The 21,232-nt window shown below is 45.7% G+C and overlaps 3 protein-coding genes across 18 annotated transcripts in view; 1 reads left to right on the top strand and 2 right to left on the bottom strand.

Moving 5' to 3' along the window:
- LOC308064859 (b(0,+)-type amino acid transporter 1-like) overlaps nt 1–16,793 on the bottom strand; it is a 33,654-nt gene extending 16,861 nt beyond the window's left edge. For 2 of the 8 annotated variants that reach the window (XM_080390011.1, XM_080390018.1), the window contains exons 1-2: nt 2,089–5,962; nt 457–590 (exon numbers count right to left, since the gene is read on the bottom strand). In XM_080390011.1, the coding sequence (XP_080246137.1) occupies nt 457–590; nt 2,089–2,901 (947 nt within the window). In that variant the 5' untranslated portion in view covers nt 2,902–5,962. Of the gene's footprint in view, nt 1–456; nt 591–2,088 lie in introns of all 8 variants that reach the window. The other 6 variants (XM_080390015.1, XM_080390014.1, XM_080390012.1 and 3 more) reach the window with 6 other exon arrangements.
- The window catches only part of LOC308064864 (uncharacterized protein), a 279,371-nt gene that overhangs the window by 133,797 nt on the left and 124,342 nt on the right, over nt 1–21,232 (bottom strand). The gene's annotated exons all lie outside the window — the stretch shown is intronic.
- The window catches only part of PUM2 (pumilio RNA binding family member 2), a 68,894-nt gene continuing 67,348 nt past the window's right edge, over nt 19,687–21,232 (top strand). For 3 of the 9 annotated variants that reach the window (XM_080390008.1, XM_080390005.1, XM_080390001.1), the window contains exon 1: nt 20,170–20,264. Coding sequence is in view for 1 of the 9 variants with exons in the window: in XM_080390002.1 (XP_080246128.1) it covers nt 20,166–20,264 (99 nt within the window). In the remaining 8 variants the exon portion in view is untranslated. Of the gene's footprint in view, nt 20,005–20,164; nt 20,265–21,232 lie in introns of those variants that run through there. The other 6 variants (XM_080390009.1, XM_080390004.1, XM_080390006.1 and 3 more) reach the window with 5 other exon arrangements.

The following is a 21,232-nucleotide window of genomic DNA, read 5'->3' as shown; positions in this document are numbered from 1 at the left end:
GTGGGGCATCTCCCAGCCCCCAGGTCTGGATATACACCCTTGCTGCATCCTCAGTTTCTGTCCTGAGATGCTCCTGGTGCGCACTTCACTACCTCTTTATGGCCACTTTCCATGGGGAAAAACATGATTTGGAAGGGAGCCACAGGTTTCGAGAGTGAATGGGAAGAGATGTGCTGCAGAGCACCCTGTCTTGGCAGCCTAGGTGAACTTTGGACCCCATGGGCCGAACGGGGCTTGTTAGCCTTGGCCTTCGGTGGGGGCAGGTTGTACAGTGTCCTGAAGGTGACAGAGAGGGGACTGGCAGCACACTTCCCTGCGACACAGCCTGACATGTCTTCCTGGCCTGACCAATGCAGTCCTGCCATTCTCACTGGGAATAGCAGATCCCCTGAAACTCAGGGGAGAACCCGTATTTTACTGGGCTGCAACAGCTGCATTGCCACATGCAGAACTCACCCCCAAGTGACAGCCACAGCTCCTGAAGACAGCAGTTCAGTTGGAGTCATGGCTGCTAAGTAACTCACGTTTACCAGCAAATACAGGCATGTAACCAAAGGAATGGCAAGCATCACAGCTCTGGGAAGGGTCACCTGGAAAGGGATGGCAGGAATGTTAGATGCAGCACATCTATGCCTGCACTGGGCTTTTCTTGTTTTGTCCTTGCCACCACCCACATCTCTCAAACTCCTTTGCTCACTAAGCTTTTCCACAGAACAAGGCTTCAATCCAGATTCACATGACAGTTTTTGTACCAGTGTCCCAAAGACGTCATGCAAACAGTAAGGTTGTACATTTCAAAAGTTAGTCCTGAAAAAAAACCAACAACCTCGAACCAAAAAAACCCACCCAAATCTTATTTTAAAAGATTTTGGTTCATAGCTGCCCAAGATGTCTGTTGCATACTTCTTGATTACTTTAATATTGATTTGTTACTAGCATGTTCTGTCTCCTGGTGTGCTGCATCTTCCCATGAATGTCGCACTGACACGGATGAAGTACCCACGTGTGTTGCATCACATTTAACTCCTCTACAGATTAAATCAAAACAGGGCAGCACAAAGGAGATTTGCTCTAGGAAGGAATTACATATTTCTTTCTAGTGACAGTATGCTGTCTTGGAACACCACAGATCATTTTAAGGCCCAGTAAAATCAACAAGCACTACCTTATGCAGCTGAAAACACTGGAAAAAAGTAGCAGAGCGATCATATAGCAATCATATATATATAAAAACCTGAAATACCAGTTTTTGCATTCCTCATTCCCACCGTAGGACAAGATATAGCAATTCCTTACATTGTTGCCTCCCCCCCGCAAGTGCCCCATGACCCTAGGATCTTTGCTGCCATTTAGGTTAACATTTAACTGTGCACTTTCATTTAATCTGTAAAATCTTGTGTGGAGGGCTGGTAGAAAGCACACTCTGTACACTCTGCACTCACACAGCTCTTTCTAGAAAAGGGTTGTTCACTGCTGTAGTGTCTGATCTGTGAAAATAGGTAATATGGCACAGAGAGGGCTGATGTAAGATGCACATGAGCTGCTTCAGTGCCTATAGCATGGAGAGAACAACGCCAAAGAAGTGGGTGTTGAAAGACAGGGGTCATTCAGAGAGTTAGATTCCCTCTCCAGTGAGGCTTGGCTTGCTCTGAAGTCCCCACTCCATGCCATGAGGAGAGATAAGTGGTTTTTTGATACATACATTATAGATCAAGTCTTTAGGGAGTATGTGGCGTTAAGAAACCTTTATGGATTATAGTTGTGAGTGCTTTTCTGCGTATATCTAGGTATCTATAGTGAGATCCTCTAAACACTAAGACAGAGCTTCATCTCAAAGCATCCAAGTGCTGCCTAATAGCTTTGTTGCCAGTCAAAGGGGTATTTTAGTGCTTTCTTGTCAGTAGGCTGTTAGTTTTGTGTAGGGACTCGGTTTTACCCTTTCTGGACATAGCCTTAAGTGTCTTGCCAAGAAGACAGAACAAATCATGAAGAAAGCTCAGTAGTCTTTCCTCAATGCTTTAAACCCTTCATAGACAGATTCAATCATATTAGCAGCAGGATTAAGTAAGTAAAACTCAGCTCACTCACCTCAGGTTTCTTCAGTTCCTCAGTTACATAGTTCAGGTTGTTCCAGCCATCATAAGACCAAAGTCCCTGGTAAAATGCCACTCCAACTGCCCCAATACCTGCAGTCGTGTTTTGAAAAGCATTTTGAAAACTCTGAGTTTGTCCCTTGGCAAGCAGCACCAATCCGCCTACCACAATCACCAACAAAGCCAATAGTTTGGCAGCTGTAAGAATGTTCATAATCGACGTCGCCAGCCTCACATTGAGACAGTTGATGATAGTTAAAAGCAGGATGCAGGCAGCAGCTGTACATTTGATGACAACCTGCGGAGATGAGCATCCTGGGTAGAACGGTGCAACAGCATATTCAGCAAAGCTCAGACAGACAGCTGCCAAACCAGCTGGTCTCACTAGGATAACAGAAGTGTAGGCAAAAAGGAAAGCAGGAAAAGAACCAAAAATCCTCAAGATGTAAATATATTCACCTCCAGACTCTTTAATTATGGTTCCAAGCTCAGCGTACGACAAGGCTCCGAACATGGCGAGGAGACCACACGCTGCCCAGATAAGCAGGCTGCTGGCAGGGCTTCCCATACGGTATAGCACCTCCTCGGGGGACATAAAGATCCCCGAGCCTATCATGGTACCTGCAATTAATGACACTCCACTAATGAGGCCAACCTCTTGCTTCAATCTTAATTTCTCCTTCCCTTCAGTCAAATCTGTGGATGAATGAGGTGAATCTGTTGTCTTTCTTTTCCTCATTGTGGAAATGTTGTTAGGAGATAATATGGAGCTAGACTGAGGCATTTGAACAAAGACTATCTCAGGCATTTAGCATTAAGTTAATAATTACAAAAGTCATGCTGAACACTGTCAAGAAACACAAACTTACCTTCCGTATTTGCATTCTTTTATTAACCATCTTATCTTCATAATTTATGATGGTTCAGATCCTGCCAACATTGATTACCTTTAAATCTCATTGCAAGCAATGGTAACGGATAGCATTCGGCACCTCAGAATCACTCAGCACTTTACTGGACTGTCCCTCTGGTTACCCCTCCTTTAAATCATGCTTTAAATGGCATCTGAAGTAAGGGTTGAGTAAGCAAAATCCCCAAGCAAATCTGTACTTTATTCTTTGCTTAGAAGTCAACGCTCAAACACCTGCTTTAGTGCTCGATCATATTTTCATTCCCCACTACAAAGTGACCAAACAAACATGCCTGTCACACTACATGTTACAGCTTTTCTCAACGAGGAACATTTCCAGTGTCTTCATCAAAGACACAGAAATGTTCTGCTAAAAACAGTTCAGAGATGTTTTTTTCTGCACAATAGTAAGGGGCAATTCTGGCTTTTTCAAATTTCAGAAAGTGCAGGAGGAGAAGAGTGAAAAGGCTGGAGTGACATTTTTATGGGGCCTTTTTACCAACGTACATGAGGTATGCATATTCTCATCACACCACAATCTTCAGAAGACTTTGGCGCAGCTCATTATATACACATTGCAGTGCACATCCAAGAGAAATGTAGCATAATCTTTTGGGAATGCCACTGACCCCTACTCAGATACCTAACACAGAATTTCAGACTGTGGGGAGGGTTCTGCTAAAAATCTGAGTATTTTTACAGTGCATGCCAGTGTATTTTGTGCTACTGATACGTATGAAGTATTGAACGGAAGGGAATCTCCATATGGATTCCTTTGAACTTTAAACTAAACTGTACTGACTGCAACTGTAAAAAAGGGGAGTTACTGTCCTTCATGGTCTCTTGCAGACTTCTTCTGTGATAAATATCAAATCTTCATGGAAACAGCAGATCTTGAATCTTTAAAACTATCTGTTCTCCTGATACAGGATGACACTTGGGCTCCGGCCTGCACAAGGGCTCAGACCTTGACATTACTGCTGTGAAAGCTTGTCTGTGACTGTGACCTTTTGCTCTTATAAAGGCACAGCTCAAGAGCTGCTAAGACCTAGAAAGCTAGTGCTGTCTTACACTCTAGAGGACAAGTACACAATGGGAAAGTGCACAAAGCACATAATATCATCAGGTTGCAGTTTGGTGCTGTACAGTTTTGTGATGATTATCAGATCTCTCCCCTTATGGTATAAATATTCAGTGTGAAACCCCTAAAATTTGTCAGACACCTCGGCAGAAGCTGCTGCAGAAGCCTCTGCCTTACTATCTGTCCCAGGGGCACCTTCTTACTTTCCATAAGGATTTTAAGTATGGAGCCCCATAATCTTGCATTGCTGCTAGCAGTTTTCCTATTTACTACTTTCTAGTCTTTGCTGTGTCTTGATGTTCATAATCTTGCTTACCATTCCAAAAAATGTTAGTATTGTACTTTAAACTTTGTCTGTCTGTGTGTGTAACTGGGACTCACAGTAGGGGAAGTCAAACCTTCTCAGTAAAGCTCACCACAGACTTCCTGTAAAACTGTAGCTTTAACAAAGTGTGCCAAAAGATGAGCTGCCGGGGAAGATGACCAGCTGTCGCAGCACTCTCCAAACTAGCCAGCTGCAACAAGGTCTTTTACCATCACATACTGACATACTCTTCATGCTGGTCCCTCTGCTGCCTTCTCATCTCACCTCATCCAGGGCACGCTCTCTCTCTGCTTCTTCCTCCTCTCTCTTCCTTGGCTGCCCAGCCACAGCTGCACCATATCTACATCAGCCAACCCACCACCCCTGAAGCCAGCCCACAGTTGTATATTATCAATGCTAATTAACCCAGCTCCATTCCACTACAATTCCCCCCCCTTTTTTTTTTTTTTTACATTTCATACCTTGTGTTTTTAACAATCATTACAACTATTTTACAAATAAATTTTTCATACAGTCCTTTGACTCCTCTACAAATCCCTCCCCCCCCTTGTTTTTTCTTTCTAACATTTCATACCTTAGGTATTTAACAATCATCACAACCTTTTTACAAATAAACTTTTCACACAGTCCAGACAACTTGTCCCTGAATTCCTTCTTCACTTTTATCTTGGGTTTTTCAGCTTCTACAGGTTGATCACCTTTCTTCTCATCTGCTTTCTTAGCATCTGGGATTTTGATTTCTTCAGAGGGGGGTTCTGATGAACTTATCATGCCTTGTCCTTTCACCTCTTGGGTCACACTAGACAGTAACCCGAGTGAGCTTGCAGCAGCAGCAGATCTAGAATACAACGCTAACACATCATTCTGCGTCCTGAAAAACTTCTTAACAGCCTTGTGGTCGCCCATTTCTTCTACAAGTGGAGACACCTTCAACGAGCACATAAATGCCAGCAAGAATACCACCAGGCCGAGCAGCAGCAGCAACGGCAGAAACTGCCCGCGGCACCGCGCTGTTCCCGCGCCTTCCGCCAGCACAGCCATCACCGCTGCCTGGCCGGACACGCTCTGGACCCGCCACCGCTGTGGGCTGCTGCCACATCTGGCTGTGTACTCCGCTGCCATTGCCGATTACCCTCAGCCTCTTAACTCGATGGCAGTCAGCCTTCCTTCTCTTTGATCCCAACGGCTCACCTTTACTGGTATCTGATCCAGGTCCCCAGGCTCTCCCGCCTATCTCAAGGTGATCTAGATCACAGACTATCCCCGCCTGTCTCCACTACACTGGGCACCGCTGTCACTGTTGAAAACTCCAAATGTCCCCCGGCACAGCCATTATTGCTGTCACCACTCATTACACTCAGTCTCATCATCTGAAGGGCCTCACACAGAGCACCAATTGTCACAGCACTCTCCAGACTAGCCAGCTGGAACAAGATCTTTTACCATCACATACCAACATACCCTTCACACCAGTCCCCCTGCTGCCTTCTCCTCATCCAGGGCATGGGCATTCTCTCTCTCTCTCTCACCCTTCTCTCTGCTTCTTCCTCCTCTCTCTTCTTTAGCTGCTCTCTCTTCATTGGCTCACAACCACTTAACAGAACCAGCCACAGCTGCACCATATCTACATCAGCCAACCCACCACCCCTGAAGCCAGCCCACAGCTGTATATTATCAATGCTAATTAACCCAGCTCCATTCCTTTACAACCAGCCCGGCTGAACAGAGAACTTTGGCTGGAACTCAGGGCAAAGAGGAGAGTTTACCAACTTTAGATAAAGGGGTAGGCAACTCTGGAGGACTACAAGGGTGTCACGAGGTTATGCAGGGGAAAAATTAGTGATACCAAAGCCTAGCTAGAGCTCAGGCTGGTCACTGTTATAAAAGATAACAAAATTTTTTTTCTACCAAATAAATTAGAAACAAAAAGAGGGCCAAGGGTAATCTGCATCTTTCATTTTGGGGGGAGGAGCAGTGTGTGTGTGTGTGTGAACATTGCCACAAAGATGAGGAAAAGGCTGAGGTACTGAACACTTTCTTTACCTCAGTCTTCAATAGCAAGACCAGCTTCCCTCTGGGTACTCAGCCCCCTGAGCTGGAAGACAGGGATGAGGAGGAGCAGAATAAAGTCCCCACAGCCCAGGGGGAAATGGTCAGTGACCTGCTGCTCCACTTAGACGTGCACAGGTCTATGGGGCTGGATGGCATCCACTCAAGGGAGCTGGGGGAGAAGTTCACCAAAGTGCTCTCCATTATTTACCAACAGTCCTGGCAAACTGGGGAGGTCCCAGCAGACTGGAGGTTAGCCAGTGTGATGCCCACCTACAAGAAGGGCAGGATGGAGGATCCAGGGAACTACAGGCCTGTCAGCCTGACCTTAGTGCTGGTGAAGGTTATGGAGCAGCTCATCCTGAGCACCATCAATGCAGCATGTGCAGGACAGCTGGGTGATCTGGCCCAGCCAGCCTGGGTTTGTGAGAGGCAGGTCCTGCTTGATGAACCTGATCTCCTTCTATGACAAGATGACCCACTTAGTGGATGAGGGAAAGGCTGTGGATGTTGTCTCCTTTGGACCTTAGTAAAGCCTTTGACACCATCTCCCACAGCATTCTCCTGGAGAAACTGGCTGCTCATGGCTTAGACAGGTGCACTATACACTGGGTTTAAAGCTGGCTGGACAGCTGAGCCCAAAGAGTGGTGGGAATGAAGCTATGTCCCGCTGGTGGCTGATCACACAAGGTGTTCCCCAGGGCTCAGTGTTGGGGCCAGTTCTGTCTAATATCTTTATTGACAATCTAGACAAAGGGATTGAGTGCCCCCTCAGTGAGTTTGCAGATGACACCAAGCTGCAGGGGGAATGTTGATCTGCTTGAGGGCAGGCAGGCTCTGCAGAGGGATCTGGGCAGGCTGGGCTGATGGGCTGAGGCCAATGGTATGAAGTTCATCCAGGCTCAGTGCCGGGTCCTGCACTTGGATGACAGGACACCCACGCTACAGGGCTGGGGAAGACTGGCTGGAAAGCTGCCTGGTGGAAAAGGACCTGGGGGTGCTGGTCAACAGCTGGCTGAGCATGATCCAGCAGTGTGCCCAGGTGGCCAAGAAGGCCAACAGCATCCTGGCTTGTATCAGAAACAGTGTGGCCAGCCGGACTAGGGAGGTGATCGTCCCCCTGTACTTGGCACTGGTGAGGCCGCACCTTGAATCCTGTGTTCAGTTTTGGGCCCCTCACTGCAAGAGGGACACAGAGGTGCCGGAGCGTGTCCAGAGATGGGCAATGGGGCTGGAGAAGGGTCTGGAGCACAAGTCTGATGAGGACCAGCTGAGGGAACTGGGGTTGTATAGCCTGGAGAAGAGAAGACTCAGGGGGGACCTTATTGCTCTCTACAACTACTTGAAAGGAGGTTGTAGGCAGGTGGGTGTAGGTCTCTTCTCCCAGGTAACTAGCAATAGGACAAGAGGAAATGACCTCAAGTTACACTGGGGAGGTTTAGATTGGATATTAGGAAAAAAATATTGTGGTCAGGCATTGGAACAGGCTGCCCAGGGAGGTGGTGGAATGACCATCCCTGGAGGTGTTTAAAAAAAGCGCAGATGCAGTGCTTAAGGACAGCGTTTAGTGATGAACTTGGCAGTCCTTGGTTAATGGTTGGACTTCATGATCTCAAAGGTCTTTTCTAACTGAAATGGTTCTATGATACTATGATTCTATGAAAAGCAAAAGGTTACTTTATTTGCATCAAGTATTTTTCTAAGTCTTCCTAGCAAAGATGTGAGTTTGAGAGTAAACATATTCACCTTTCTACTGCAAGACTGCAAATTAATGCATTTCAAGTTAATGGTTTGTGAAGTACTTGAGAACTTGTATGGAGACATCCCAGTAATGCAGAGTACTTTGTTTTACTTCTACTAAATGACAACGCTCTTCCTGTTAGCTGGTTTAGCTATTTGTAGCGTATTTCTTGTAAAATTGCTAATCACAGTGTTAAGCGATGCTGGAAACCTTCAGAGGTCTTAAGGTCTGGGGTTTTCTGCGCTATGGACACTCTACTTCTGTGTGCATCCATGCATGTATTATGTATACTGATCCTAATTGAAAATGTATTCACAAAATATGGTTTAATTAATGCTAAATTAAAACGTAATATGACTACAGGTAGTTAAGTATCCTTCTAGTAAGGTTACTGATGTATTTCTGTAACTGTTTTCCAGTTTTAATGATGGAGATTCTTTTCTGAAGTGTAAACGCAAGGTTCTTGGAGGGCTGAGAGGATCTTTTCAAACCTTTACGGTGCTTGCTTTTAAAAATTAAGAACTTTTAATCTTATGTTTTAGAAAGAATCAGAATTTCTTCAAACTTGACCATGTCAATTTGATATTTTCTGTAAGACCACTCAGATAGCCAGGAGAGATTAACTGCTATGTCAATAACCTCTGTCAGTTTCTAAAAGGAGGTCTATTTCCAATCCCAGGATCATAGTTATTCAGTTGTAACTGCTTCTTTTCTACCTATAATGAATCTAATTAATCATGGTAAGAATTGAGGCTATTGCTGTGGAAGCTAGGACAGTCTGATTGCTTTGGATCTGTTTTTTGCCATTGACTTGTTCTTTTTTTGACTGATATTAGCAGTAAGGAGCAGCCATAAGATACTGCAGTTAAATGAATGTTCACAATTATAATTTGTCAAAACTGGATATGTAAAAGGGCATCTCACTTCTCTCCTTCAAAAGGCGTGTATAAGGAGGAGTAAAAATAAAACTGATGCTTTCTCTTTATGTGGAGTAGCAGAGCTTTGTTGCTCAAGCTGTCACATAATAAATGCACTACCCAAACAGCTCACTTTTCATTTACCTTTGACATTGCAATGGGTGGTTGCCATCTACTGGTCTCTAAACAATAAGGCAATTTTGTCCAGTGAAACAGCTCAGTCTACATTTGGTTTTGATAGTTTTCATTAGTGATTAAATAGAAACCCTGAAACGTGTACTAGTTCTTCAATACTAAGGTAACTTGTATAGTTAACTTGTTATAGTAACTTGTATATATAAGCTTGAGTCATGAATGAAAATTCTCCTTGAATGTCCTTAGAGCTATTTTTATCTCCATAATAGGTATAAGGACTAGAGAAAGCTAATTTAAGGTAAAGGCTAATGTCAGTGGTAAGAACTAGACAAAACATGTGGGCAAATATTTTGCAATACTTAATGTTAGGTCCCAGGAGTAGTATTTGGAACAGAGTTACCGTTGACTTCCCTGGTCCGTGCTTATGAAAGAGTTACAAATCTCAGAATGGGGATTCAAAACAACCCACAGTCTGAGGATTAAGTGGCCAAAGCCATTGCCCATAACTTTCTTTGGAGGTAGGCACCAATATTAGAATTGTGCAGGGATCAAGACTCTTTTTTTTTAATTTGAAAAAACCCCACCACTTTATATGAGAGGTACTAAAGGTTAGAGAACTCATCCAGGACATAAGATGTGGGTTTGATGGCTTCCTCTACTTGAAAACACAGAAACCCACAAATCTAAGTTGAGTACCCTCACCTCCAAAATGCAGGCTTTGAACTGCCATTGCAGGCAGACCTTGGTGCCTGCACTTGCAGTATAAGTAGAGATGGCTGCTTCAAAAGGGAGGAAATAAAGGCTAGGGAAGCAGAGCTCTGAAATTGGTCTTGAGCCCAGAAGAAATACTGGGGCAGAGAGAAAACAGCCCAGGTGCCCTGTGTGAAAACATCAGAAGGGAAGAGGACTCATTTAGAGGTATCTGCCTGGGGAAGGGGTGCCCTATAGTGTTTGGCTCCAAGACTACCTCCACAGTGCATCCTGGTTCTTCTCACGTCTAAGCCCTGAAACAGAACAGCTTTGGGCCTCCACCCCACTGGAGGCGGCCTGGACCCACCAGCTCCATTTGTGGTTCTGGTGCTGTCAGCCTCTGCGCTCCGGGATCCAGCAACACTTGGTTGTCCCCAGGGGACCAGGGCTCCTGGTAGGCCTTGCAGCAAAGAAGCTCTAGGTGGGATTGTAAAAATGCCAACACAGGCTACAGCTAGCAAGATACCCAGCTTGGGCTACTGGGAGTAGGATGTGGAGGAAAAAAGGCATTTCTGAGGGCACATGACAGTCCTAGGCTTTGCACCAAGAACAATCACTAAAACAGAGCTTGTTTAAGTTTGGACAGTAACTACCTTTCCCTCTCATGTTACAATAGCAGATCTGAGCCCAGGGGATTAAGAGAGGATCTAAAAACCCAGAATTTACCATAGGCTGAGTTAGTGCTTCCTGCCTGGGTCTGCAGGCAGCCTGCAGCGGGGCCGCAGGAAGGTGAGCCCCAGGCTCCCCGTGCTTGCTCACTGGGGGCTCAGCATATTCTAGTTCTGGAGCTATTAAAACTCTGAAAGACTTGCTTTTGTTTTACAGATATTCTGCATGAAGATCCATTTGGTATCCTAAATGTTGCCAGATACCGGATATTTTGTTTAGCTATCTTACTGTATTCAGGAGGAAGCTATTTGTGTCATATTGCATGTTCTCTGGGCTGCTCTATTGAGCTGGGCATAGGGCAATTAACAGTGCCACTCTTACGTGTTGCATGGGTGTACTCTTAAATAAAAGAACTGTTTTAAAAGGCAGTGATGGAATAATACAAAATAAGAACCACAGCTGAAAAGAAAATAATTACAACTTTTGTGAGTACTGACCCCGCCACTGCTTAGAAAGTCAGGAGTTGTGACTTAAAGTTTGGTTCACAAACATTTTATGTTTATTGGAAATAACATTTTTAGAAAGGTTTATAATAAAACTAGAAAAGATAATGCTGCTTGTAATATTATTAGAATAGCATTCCAAAGCTAAACAAGCAAATAAGGATTAGATTTTTACCACCAGACACTGCAAACATAAGAAACCAATACAACCAGGGAAAATCCTAAGTGACCAGAGCAACAGAAGAGTATCTGTGTAAGGGTTCATTTCCCAGGCTGCTGGAGCAGTGACTTCATTTAAAAAAAAAAACAACCAACCTACAAAAACTCAATGGTCTTAGACTGATGCTGGCTCTAGGATTCCACGTTTTGGCACTGCAGGCAGTTACTGTATAAAGTGCCAGTGGCACATTTTCTTTCACCCACTGAGAGAATATTATACAAATGTGTTCCTTCATTCCTCTTCATATCTATATTTCCTGATTTTATAGCTATATAAATACACAGTGTACATATACACAGTGTTCCAAGCCTGTTCTGTTTTCATTTTCTTTTTCTAGCAGTACTTCAAATTAGCCTTAATTGTTTCTTTGCATTTGTTTGTACTCTTGAGAACTCCTTTCAAGTTTGGAAATTTGTTTTTCATTTATTTATTAAGTTGAATTCAAGATTAGATTATCTTGTCCTATATGAAGTCTGTTTTGCAGAATCATTATCAAATGAATGCTGTAATTTTAAATACCAGAATAAAAATAAACACTTTCATTAAAACTCTCTAGCAAGCAAGATTTAAAAAAGAATTAAAATATGGCTATATTTTCAACTCCAAAATTGTTAATTTAATCAGTTAAATGCATTCCTACATTTATGAGTAGGTGTATAGTAATGCTTTCACTAACACTAAACGTTATTTTTAAAATGGATTTTTACAACACAAGCTTAGAGCTTAACCTATAACTTTACATTCACTGTGTTAGGTATCATTCTATAATAAAGTAGTGTCCTCTGTACAATTTTTGTCAAAACCATCATAATAATATTGGCCAAAATCATTCCAGTTTTTCTTAGGTGAAAAGGGGACATAGAAGCTGAACTCAATGCCTTAAACATTTCACCAAAACTGATACCTGTTTTTTAATGAAACTCTGGACGAGAGTGACATTTAAGGCCCCCAGAAGCACCTCCCTTCCCCAGCCTGCCTCACTGCTACCACAGCAGCATCTTCCTCCCAATAATCCAAAAAACTAAAGAGCTGCTGGCCCACCTGCCTCTTTCATTCTTCTTAATTGCAAAAGCAGGGAGGATCCAGCTTTGGGAGCAGAGCACCTGCTCTACTATTAAGGGACTAGGAAAAGCACTCATAGGACAACAGCCAGAAAGAAAAATAGGGTAACGCTGCTTGCAACAACTCATGAATGTTTTGTGGGCTGCCTCTGCCTGTTTTGCTTTCCCCGGGAACACAGCATGAAGTGCAGGGTGGGGCTGGGTAGGCTTATCCCGGCATTGCACAGACTGCTGTCAGCACATGTGGGGCAGATCACCTTCCACTGCTGTTCCCCCACGCAGGGGTGCAATGTGCCTCAGTACACAGCCAGGGCCAGCATGAGGTCAGGCTTTGCCCCTGCGTGCCCAAAACATTTTGTTTGTGGAGGAGGTATGAGCTGTACGATAGGCTCTGGGCCATCCTTGGAGCACTGTGAAGTTGGTCTCCTGGGGTAAGCTAAGTCAGGGACAAGGGGGCTCAGCCTGTCTCCATGCCACTGCCCAGCTTCTCAAAAAGCTAGGACAAGGGGTTAATTTTAACACTCTTTAATTATAATGTTGCTTTGACTCTGCCAAACATCAAGGAAAAAGAACTTTTGCCCAGAAAAGTCACATAGGTTATGACATTTTATACCTTTAGCTGGTGCTTTATGAAGTTGTAACAAAGTATTCTGCAGCTAATGCTTCGTTCTGTACAATTTTACCAATAGAAAAACTAAAGATGTTGCAAAGATAGTGAGGTGTCGAGATTGAAATTACTTCCATCTGTATGCTTTGGTTAAAGTTACAAACTGGTATGAATAAAAGGAAGGATGAAATGGATTGCACATCTTTTCCTGGCCTTCCAGGGGAAGTATGTATGGGAGATGGGGAGCAGGTTTTAATTCCATTTGGTAAATTTTCATTTCAGTTTGTATGAAGAGAAGAACTGTGTTTAAAGGCTTGGAGGACTCCTCCTGGTCCCAGATCATAGCTTCCTAATTACCCTCGTCAGTGATGCAGTCCGCTGATAAATTCATGACATAATGAGGATGTCCAAGAATCACTCTGAAGTAGTACTGTTCTCTTGAATGCAAATTGGATGAATCTACAGCTGTTAGCCCTTAGCCAAAATGAGTGGAAAGGCACTCTTATTTACACATACAAACTTCCTGTTTTGCAGTCCACTAACAGGATGTATTACGAGGGAAGAAGTTTTCCAGCTGAACTGGATTTCTGCCTGGAGCCAGCTCAAGCCAGTAGGCAAAGCAAGCTGCAGGCTGCAGGGTGTGGTGTGGTGCCTACTTTTCCTGTTCCAGGGACATGGGAATCGATTACTCCCATTTGGACAGCTATTTTCAGCTTCCCACTTGCAAAGCTCCTTGTTCCCAGTGTTACAGGAACAGCAAAGGTATAGGTGGGTGGCTGGGTGGTGGGTTCCTGCCCCAGCAGCTCCCGCAGGAAAACAAAGTGCTGCTCTTCCTGCTCGCCCTGCCTTTTCCATTTTCTGCTATGGATGCAGGCTTACCCCTGGGCCCCCACCCCAGCACTGGTGGGTGCAGATGCACAAATGGCTGTTTGGGACCTGATAGGAGATTAGCTGAAGACAGGGGTCCTTTACTGTAAGAGCGGGAGAGCTGACTGAAAAAGAACTTGAATTTTCCAGTATTAAAAATACATTATTTCAGCTCGATGGATTTTTTTGTTTTATTCTGCTTGACTAACTGCCTAGGAAGAGGAATGCACTGGAAACAGAAAAGGTACTTTAGAAGTCTGTGAAGCCTACAGATATAATTAAAGGTAAGCCCACATATGTATGAATACACTGTCGCTATTTATGTAATACTTTATGCAATACATGCATAACATTGACACCTACTTTTCAGTATTACAGTGCTCAACCATTTTGTTTATGCTCAGGAAGCAAGCTAGGATTTCCCTTCCTGACTGTATCTCTGGTGTTGTACATTTACTGCACTATGCCTTGTTGTTCTGAAGGCATGGTTGGCATAGAGTAAGGTTTGCATTCTCTTTGTGGAAATGGGGGCCAGTGCATATGTCTTCATGCCATAACGGTGAGTCAGAATGTGAGTCTTAACTAGCTCTGAGTAAATATGTCTGTGCTGCATTTTTGTATTCAAATGATGTGTCCAGTCATGTAGACGTATGTTATTGCTTGCGGTCGGCCCCCTTGCCACTGTGTAAGAAGAGAAAATTCTGGTGAGCTTCACGTACGGTTAAAACAGATGAAAAAATACATAGTCTAGTGGTTACACCACAAGAGCAAAGATGACCACAGATGTCCAGTATTACCCTAAGCAAAGTCCACTTGGTGTTGGGCTGCTCGTTCAGAACCTTATTAGAAGAACCTACTGCAGCTAGGAGCACCAATATATGATACGGCAATAGGCAGAAGGGTGTTGATGAACCTAAGATAAGATAAATTATATAAACCAAAGTACTGTTGCAGATGTTTATTCTAGCTTATCCTCTGTACTATGGCTTGTCATTTTTGAAGATACAGAGAATTTCTAGTTCACGCAAGTTAAGTTGGTGAGACTTTATGCCACAAAATTAAAACTTACGGATATGCTTTTAGGATTCTTAGAATGTTTTTCCTTAGGAGAGGGGGAAAAAACCCACATTCTGCCCACTCTTTCTGGTTCTGAACTGGCTGAACTATCTTATTCTAAGTGCACAAAAAAACCCCACTGTCTCCTAGTCAGAGCTCTTGTGATTGCTTCCATTGCCTGGGATATTTCTTTGAACTTTTTTTCCCCTTTTTAGAAACTGGAGCATTTACTATTTTCTGCTTAATATATAAAATAAGCGAGAGTCAATTTGACGCTCTTCTTTGAGGTTTCATTCTTTGTACTGAGTGGAATATGCAATCTCCAGTTCTAAGAGGCACAGTCTGCATTCAGCATGAAGTTCCTGGAACTTAATTCTCCACTGGAAAGAAAAATATACTTGTATTGAGACACCCAGTTTTTTTCTTAAGATAAGCATTGATAGCCACTCTGTTGTGAACCAAGTGAATGGGAATGTAAAAAACAGCTGGCGTTATCTCTGCCTTTGCCACTCCAAAGCTATTCACATTCATGTACACGAAGTGATGCCATTAGTTACTCTTGTTGTGTAACTATGTCTGTCTGGCGGTTGTGACTCTGAGGTATGTTTATGAAGTTTGTTTATACCTCAGCCAGTTATGAGGGGGTGAATGACCTGGGGACAAAAGCTGTCTTGCCGGTGAAACAAGTCTTCAGCTGACACCTTGGCCATTCTAGCATAGACTTACTTAGCAAAGCACTCCCACAAGACACACTTCTTTCTCAAAGATCTGTGCTGCAGGGCTGCGCGCTCTGTTCGCTGACACCTCCCCTCATGCATTCCCTTTAAACCTCTTGCAGAACAGCTTCTTTAGAAAAGCTGATCATGTCTACAGGTATGATGACCATGTAACTGAATGGCAAGTCAGCATCTCTGCATTTTAGAATAGCAATATAGTAATGAGCACATTCAAAAAATGGGATTAGTGGTTAAATTATAATTCAGCTGTGAATTTTCTCTTAGTCCTAAACTGAAGTGTTCTAATTTACACTAGCTCAGTATGTTATGCCAGTCGCTAGCTAGTCTGAACACTCCTCCATGCCCCACCCCCACCCCCCGATGGTCTTCCTTGAAGAAACACAGTTGCACAGACAAATGGGGGAAACAAATGGAAATACTAGCACAAATTCGAGCGATGGAACTGACTGGGCTTTTAATTGCACTGAGATCCTGGCTGTTGTCAAATGGGTTTACAGGAATCGTACTGAAGGAAGGCCTTTTTGGGCCAGCTTTTGTGTTAAATGGGATATTTTTGTGTCAGAAGAGAGAGGGTTGAAACAGGAATAGGCCGTGAAGTTTGTAGGAATTAAGGCAACAGTATCAATACAATGAGATGCAGCAGGAGCTGAGTTAATGAACAGGTTAGATGGTAGCAATAGCAATAACACAGAAAAGTCAACCCTGAGTTAGCATGGTGGATGGTTGTGCCAGGGAAAGGCTGGGGTTTCGAAGCAATGGTGGGGCAAAAAGATGCGTGGATTGGAAAGCCACTCAGTAAGAGTCGGTGGCTTGTAAGCACATTCCCCTGACGCCCTGGGCAGGGGCTAGCTAAAGGGGGTGCTTGGCCCACTGGGCCAGTTCTTATCTCGGTAAACTCTCCTACAAATTGTAGTCACTGCCTAAAACATGAAATATTGACCGTTTCCTATAGTGATGCATTTAGCAGCAAGTCTTGTGAATGTAGTACTTCAGACTCATTGATCTTTTAATTAATTAATTGTGTGGCTGTTGACAAAGTGGAATCCAGGGTTGTGCACTGAGTGACTAGATTTGTGACACAGTATGTGGGAAAATTAGTAACTTCAGAATGGGATCTGCTTCTCCAAATGCTCAAAACTAAGGATATAAACCACCATTCCAGGGCCCTACTCTGAAACATGGACAGACAGCTCTAACTGCTTCCAATTGGAGTGCTGTCCTTCTGTGAAGGTGGCAGGTAGTTAACGGCAGCTGTTATTTCAGAGAACTGAGAGAGGCTCACCCATTTATGACTGCTCCTCTTAAGCAGTAGGATAGTAGTTAGGCTGGGGATTAGACTGGAGATAGTTAGGCTTGGTGTTTGGACTAGAGGATCATTAAAGGTCCCTTCCAACCCAAATTATTCTATGATTCTATGACTGCAAGGCCAGCAAGGCCATTAAGTAGAAGATAGGAGACTAAGATCCTGAATTCTTCCCTGCAGAACAGCCCAGCTGCAGCAGAGGGCAGCCAAAGTAGCCTGCTGGTTTTGGGGACTCGCTCTAAGGAAGTCAGAGCTGTGAATCTTGAGCAGAGGAATAAAATCTGGGTGCTCCCCAGTCCTGCGCATGAAGGGTGTTGTACACTTTGTTTTAAAAGAGTGCAAGCTTTTGTAGGGACCCATGTATTTTCTGGACGTGCTCTGAGGTGTGCCACATCTAGTTGTTTCATTTTCACAGAGGAGTACCTTGGTTTTAATTAATATAGGTTAATTATTTGCTACTCTGCTAGATCTAACAGCACTGCCTGTCAAGACTGCTGGGAGACGCGGATGTCGTGGCACAACAGAACAAATTTTTCTTCATGTACAGAGTTTTAGGTCCTGAAGTTTGTGGCTTTAGAGAATGTAGACATCTTCAGGATTAGGCACTAGCTGAGGTGGGAGTGGTTAGGACTGCAGCTTTCAGTTTCTGTGAGTGCTCTTCAGTTAAGTACCTTGCCCAAGGTCTCACAGGAAGACTGCGGAGGAAGGCAACAGCATCCAGGCTTTCCTTATCCTTGGCTACCATTCTAAACTGTAGACTGTACCATTTGTTTAGTATTTTTCACTGAGGATGCTTATTCACAGAAAAAACAAAGCATAACTGTGTTAATGGAGTTTATCTGAAACGTTTGGAGTGTAAGCAGAGCCCAGTCAGCTGTTAACACCTCCTTAAAAATAGGAATAGCTAGGAAAAGCATTTTGTAATGGAGTGATACCGAGTTAAACTGTCTAAAGTATTAAGTACTTTTAAAGTTTCCACTCAGAACAAAGTTAAGAGAGACTTTTTTTTTAACTGTTTTAGCATGAGACAAAAAACTTCAGTGCCATCATTAAATTGGCGGTGGTGGTGGAATATTTTTTGTCTTTCTTTTTTCAGAATATAACCAAGCCATTGCTTTTCTCAGATCAAATCCCAAAGTGACTGCACTTAAACATTTTTGTTTTGTGATCAGGTTGGATTTTCCAGTACTGAAAAGCAAACCAATGTAGAGTTGTTCAAGCTTATGCTAATCAAATGCATGCTGTGTTCTTCCTGGACATTTAATGCTTTATACAAACACTGATCAGAATTATCCAGGACAAATATGGTCCCCAAAAGGGTCTGAGCAAGAGAGCTGGTGTAATGTAGACCAGCTGCTCCAAGTGTTCAGGATGCCAAGAGCGTAACAGGGTTTTCTCCAGTCCCAGCCAGTCTGCCTGAAGCGAAGGGCTAAGTTGGAGCCTGTGACTTGGAGGTCTTGTCTCCTCAAGTAAGCAAAGGAATTGGCTTTCCAGCCCTGCAGCCTCCCTGGAGACAGTCCAAAGGTGGCAGTGGGACAGGACACAGGATCACAGGGATTAGCCACACAAGCAGAGGCAGACTGCAGACATCTGGGTACTTAGCTGACTAGTATTAAGCCAAAGAAATCATTTTCATTTCTTGGGAAAATGTTTCTATCTTTATCAGGAGCTGGGAACTTTCATGTTTTTAACCATGTCTATAAATACTGAAAACCGTGAGGGTTTTTTCCTTCGAGACATCTCTATTTTTAAGAACGCAGTTGGTAGTCGCAGACATCTCATCACCACAACTGCTGCTGCCAGCGGTAGCACCAGTACACGTGGTATTCCTGCACCCTAACTTGCCTGCTCTTCCCCTTCCATACCCAGAACAAGTCACCGGGACTGGCGGCGCCTGCCTCCCTTCTGCCTACGGAAAATACAGCCGGTAGCAGCATTCTGAACAGCTGCTGCAGGACAGACAGCCGGGTTTCGTCTGAAGGTTTGATCTGTGGATAGCACCTGCGTGCCGCTTCCTGAAATGGAGCGCTCTCTAACCAGGCTCCTTTCAGAACGGTTAAAAAGGCAAACCTGTGCATTCACTTGTGAAATCCGCATTTCGAAATGTCACCGACAGGCAGAGCTCCCTCTCGTTTATCAGGGGCAACTAAATAGGTAGAATTTATGCTCGTATTTGAGTGAGGCGGCTTAAAACCATCTCTAGCAAGGTTTTACTAGCATCCAGCACTGTATTTACCAACAGCAACCACCCAGCTGTTATCACAGAGACAGCATTTCTCTCGAGGGAAGGAAATAACTAGCTCTTTTCCCAAAATCATCTCGCAGCAACCACCGGCACAATAGTTAATTAATAACCAGGGTGATGCGTTTCTGTTTATTGTAAAACCACGGTAACCTCCCCCGCGGGCGGCGCTGAGCCTAAGGTCTCAGCCGCTACCGGGCGCCCCTGAAAACGGGCCTCGCCTTCCCCTTTGTCTCCTAACCCCGGGCCTCCGGCCGGGCACCGCCTCCACCGCCACTCCTCCCCGAAGGCGAGAAACGAAGGAAAAACCCCAGCGCAGAGCCCCCACAGGAGCCCCGTCTGAGCGGCCCGTGCGGCGGGAGGGAACAGGGCTCGGAGCGGCCGCGCGGAGGGGCGGGGGCCGGGAGGGCGCGCTCGGGCTGGCCGGCGGCGCATGCGCGGCGCGCGGCGGAAGGGGCCGGGGGCCGCCACCTCCTTCTCCCTCGCCGCCTCCCTCCCGGGCTCGGGCGCGCATGCGCTGTGGCGGCGGCAGGGGCGAGCGGCGGCAGCGGCGGCGGGGGGAGGTTTGCCGCGCTCTCGCTGTCCCTCTCCCTCTCTGCGCGCCGGGCTCGCCCTCCCGCCATGTTGTTGTGAGCCCCTCGCGGCTGAAGGGGGGGAGGGGAGGCAGGAAGGAGAGGCGCCGAGAGGGAGGCGGAGGAGGACGAGGGCGGCGGCGGCGGCGGGGCGGCGGCGAGCGGGCAGGGGTGTCCCAGGGCCCGCTCCGGCTCCATCGCAGCGAGCAGCGCCGCCAGCCAGCCCGTGAGTACCCTCGGGGGCCGAGGCCGCGCCGGCTAGGCCGCGGGCGGGCGGAGCGGGCGGGCGGGCCCCCCCTTTTTCCAGCCCCCTTTTGTCTTCGGCCTCGGCTGCGCGCCGAGGGAGGGGAGGGGAGAGGGAGGGGAGGAGGAGAGCGGGAGGGGGCCATGTTGTGGCAGGTCACCGGGCGGCGCGGGGCCTGCTCGGCGGCCGCCCGCGCCTCGCCGCCTTTGTGTCCTCCCGGCTCGCCGGGGAGCGGCGCCGAGGTGGGGAGGGAGCGCCGTGAGGGGAGGCGGCGGCGGCGCCGTCGGTGTGAGGGGGGCGGGCGGAGGCGCCTCTGGCGGGGGCGGGAGCGGCATTGTGCTCAGGGCGAGCCGAGGGGAGCGGGAACCCAGCGCGCTGGAGGGGGCGAGGTTGTGGCCGGGGGGAAGCGCGGGGGCCGGGCCCTCGGCGGCGGTGGGGGTCCAGGTGGGAGCGGTACTGGGGTGGGTGACGGGAGCTCGGGCAGGCCGGGGGGGCGGACACGCGCCGCCGGGTGTTACAATGGGCTGCGGTGCGGAGCGCCGGGGGCACGGGGGCGGCGTTTCGGCGGCCCCGCGGACAATTGTGTGCGTGCAGGATTTGGGTAATATGGGCTTTGTTTAAACCTACCGAAAGCGTGAAAACTTGTGTTCTTTCTTTTTAGTGCTGTTAAGGATAATGACTGCTTTCTGAGGGTGGAGCGAGCAGACCAAATGCTTTCGGTAGTTGGTATCACACAATGAAGTGTTAGGTTTTAATTTTCCTTCAAACGTGTCTGTGCAGACTACAATAACAAAAAGTTGAGAAAAATGCCAGCTGCCCTGAGTGGATCTTGCTTACAACTAACAGTTCGGGTTTTAATCTCCTTGGCAGTCATTGTGCAAAGATTTTTTTTTTTTTTGGCATTGTTCTCTTTCGCGTATTTCATAACCTTACCCTCCTAATTCCTTGAGAGAAATTAATACACTCGGGATGCCTTATATTCTTCTGAGTTACTGTTCGAAGCAAGATGGCTTAACACCAAAATGTGTAGCGTGCTTTATATGTGATGTGATAAAGAGGTTATATCAGCTGATATTGGGATGCTTTTTTCTGGGTAATGTAGGCATGTATTAGCTATGTAGGTGGTTGCAAATGAGAATCGGTAAAACTATCGCCTAATTGTCATTTTGGTGCTACGTGTGAAGAAAATACTTTGAGATTTATTTTAGTT

Source organism: Falco punctatus (assembly GCF_963210335.1).
Source record: "Falco punctatus genome assembly, chromosome: 5".
NCBI lineage: Eukaryota > Metazoa > Chordata > Aves > Falconiformes > Falconidae > Falco > Falco punctatus.
This window is presented reverse-complemented; position numbering and strand designations above follow the sequence as displayed.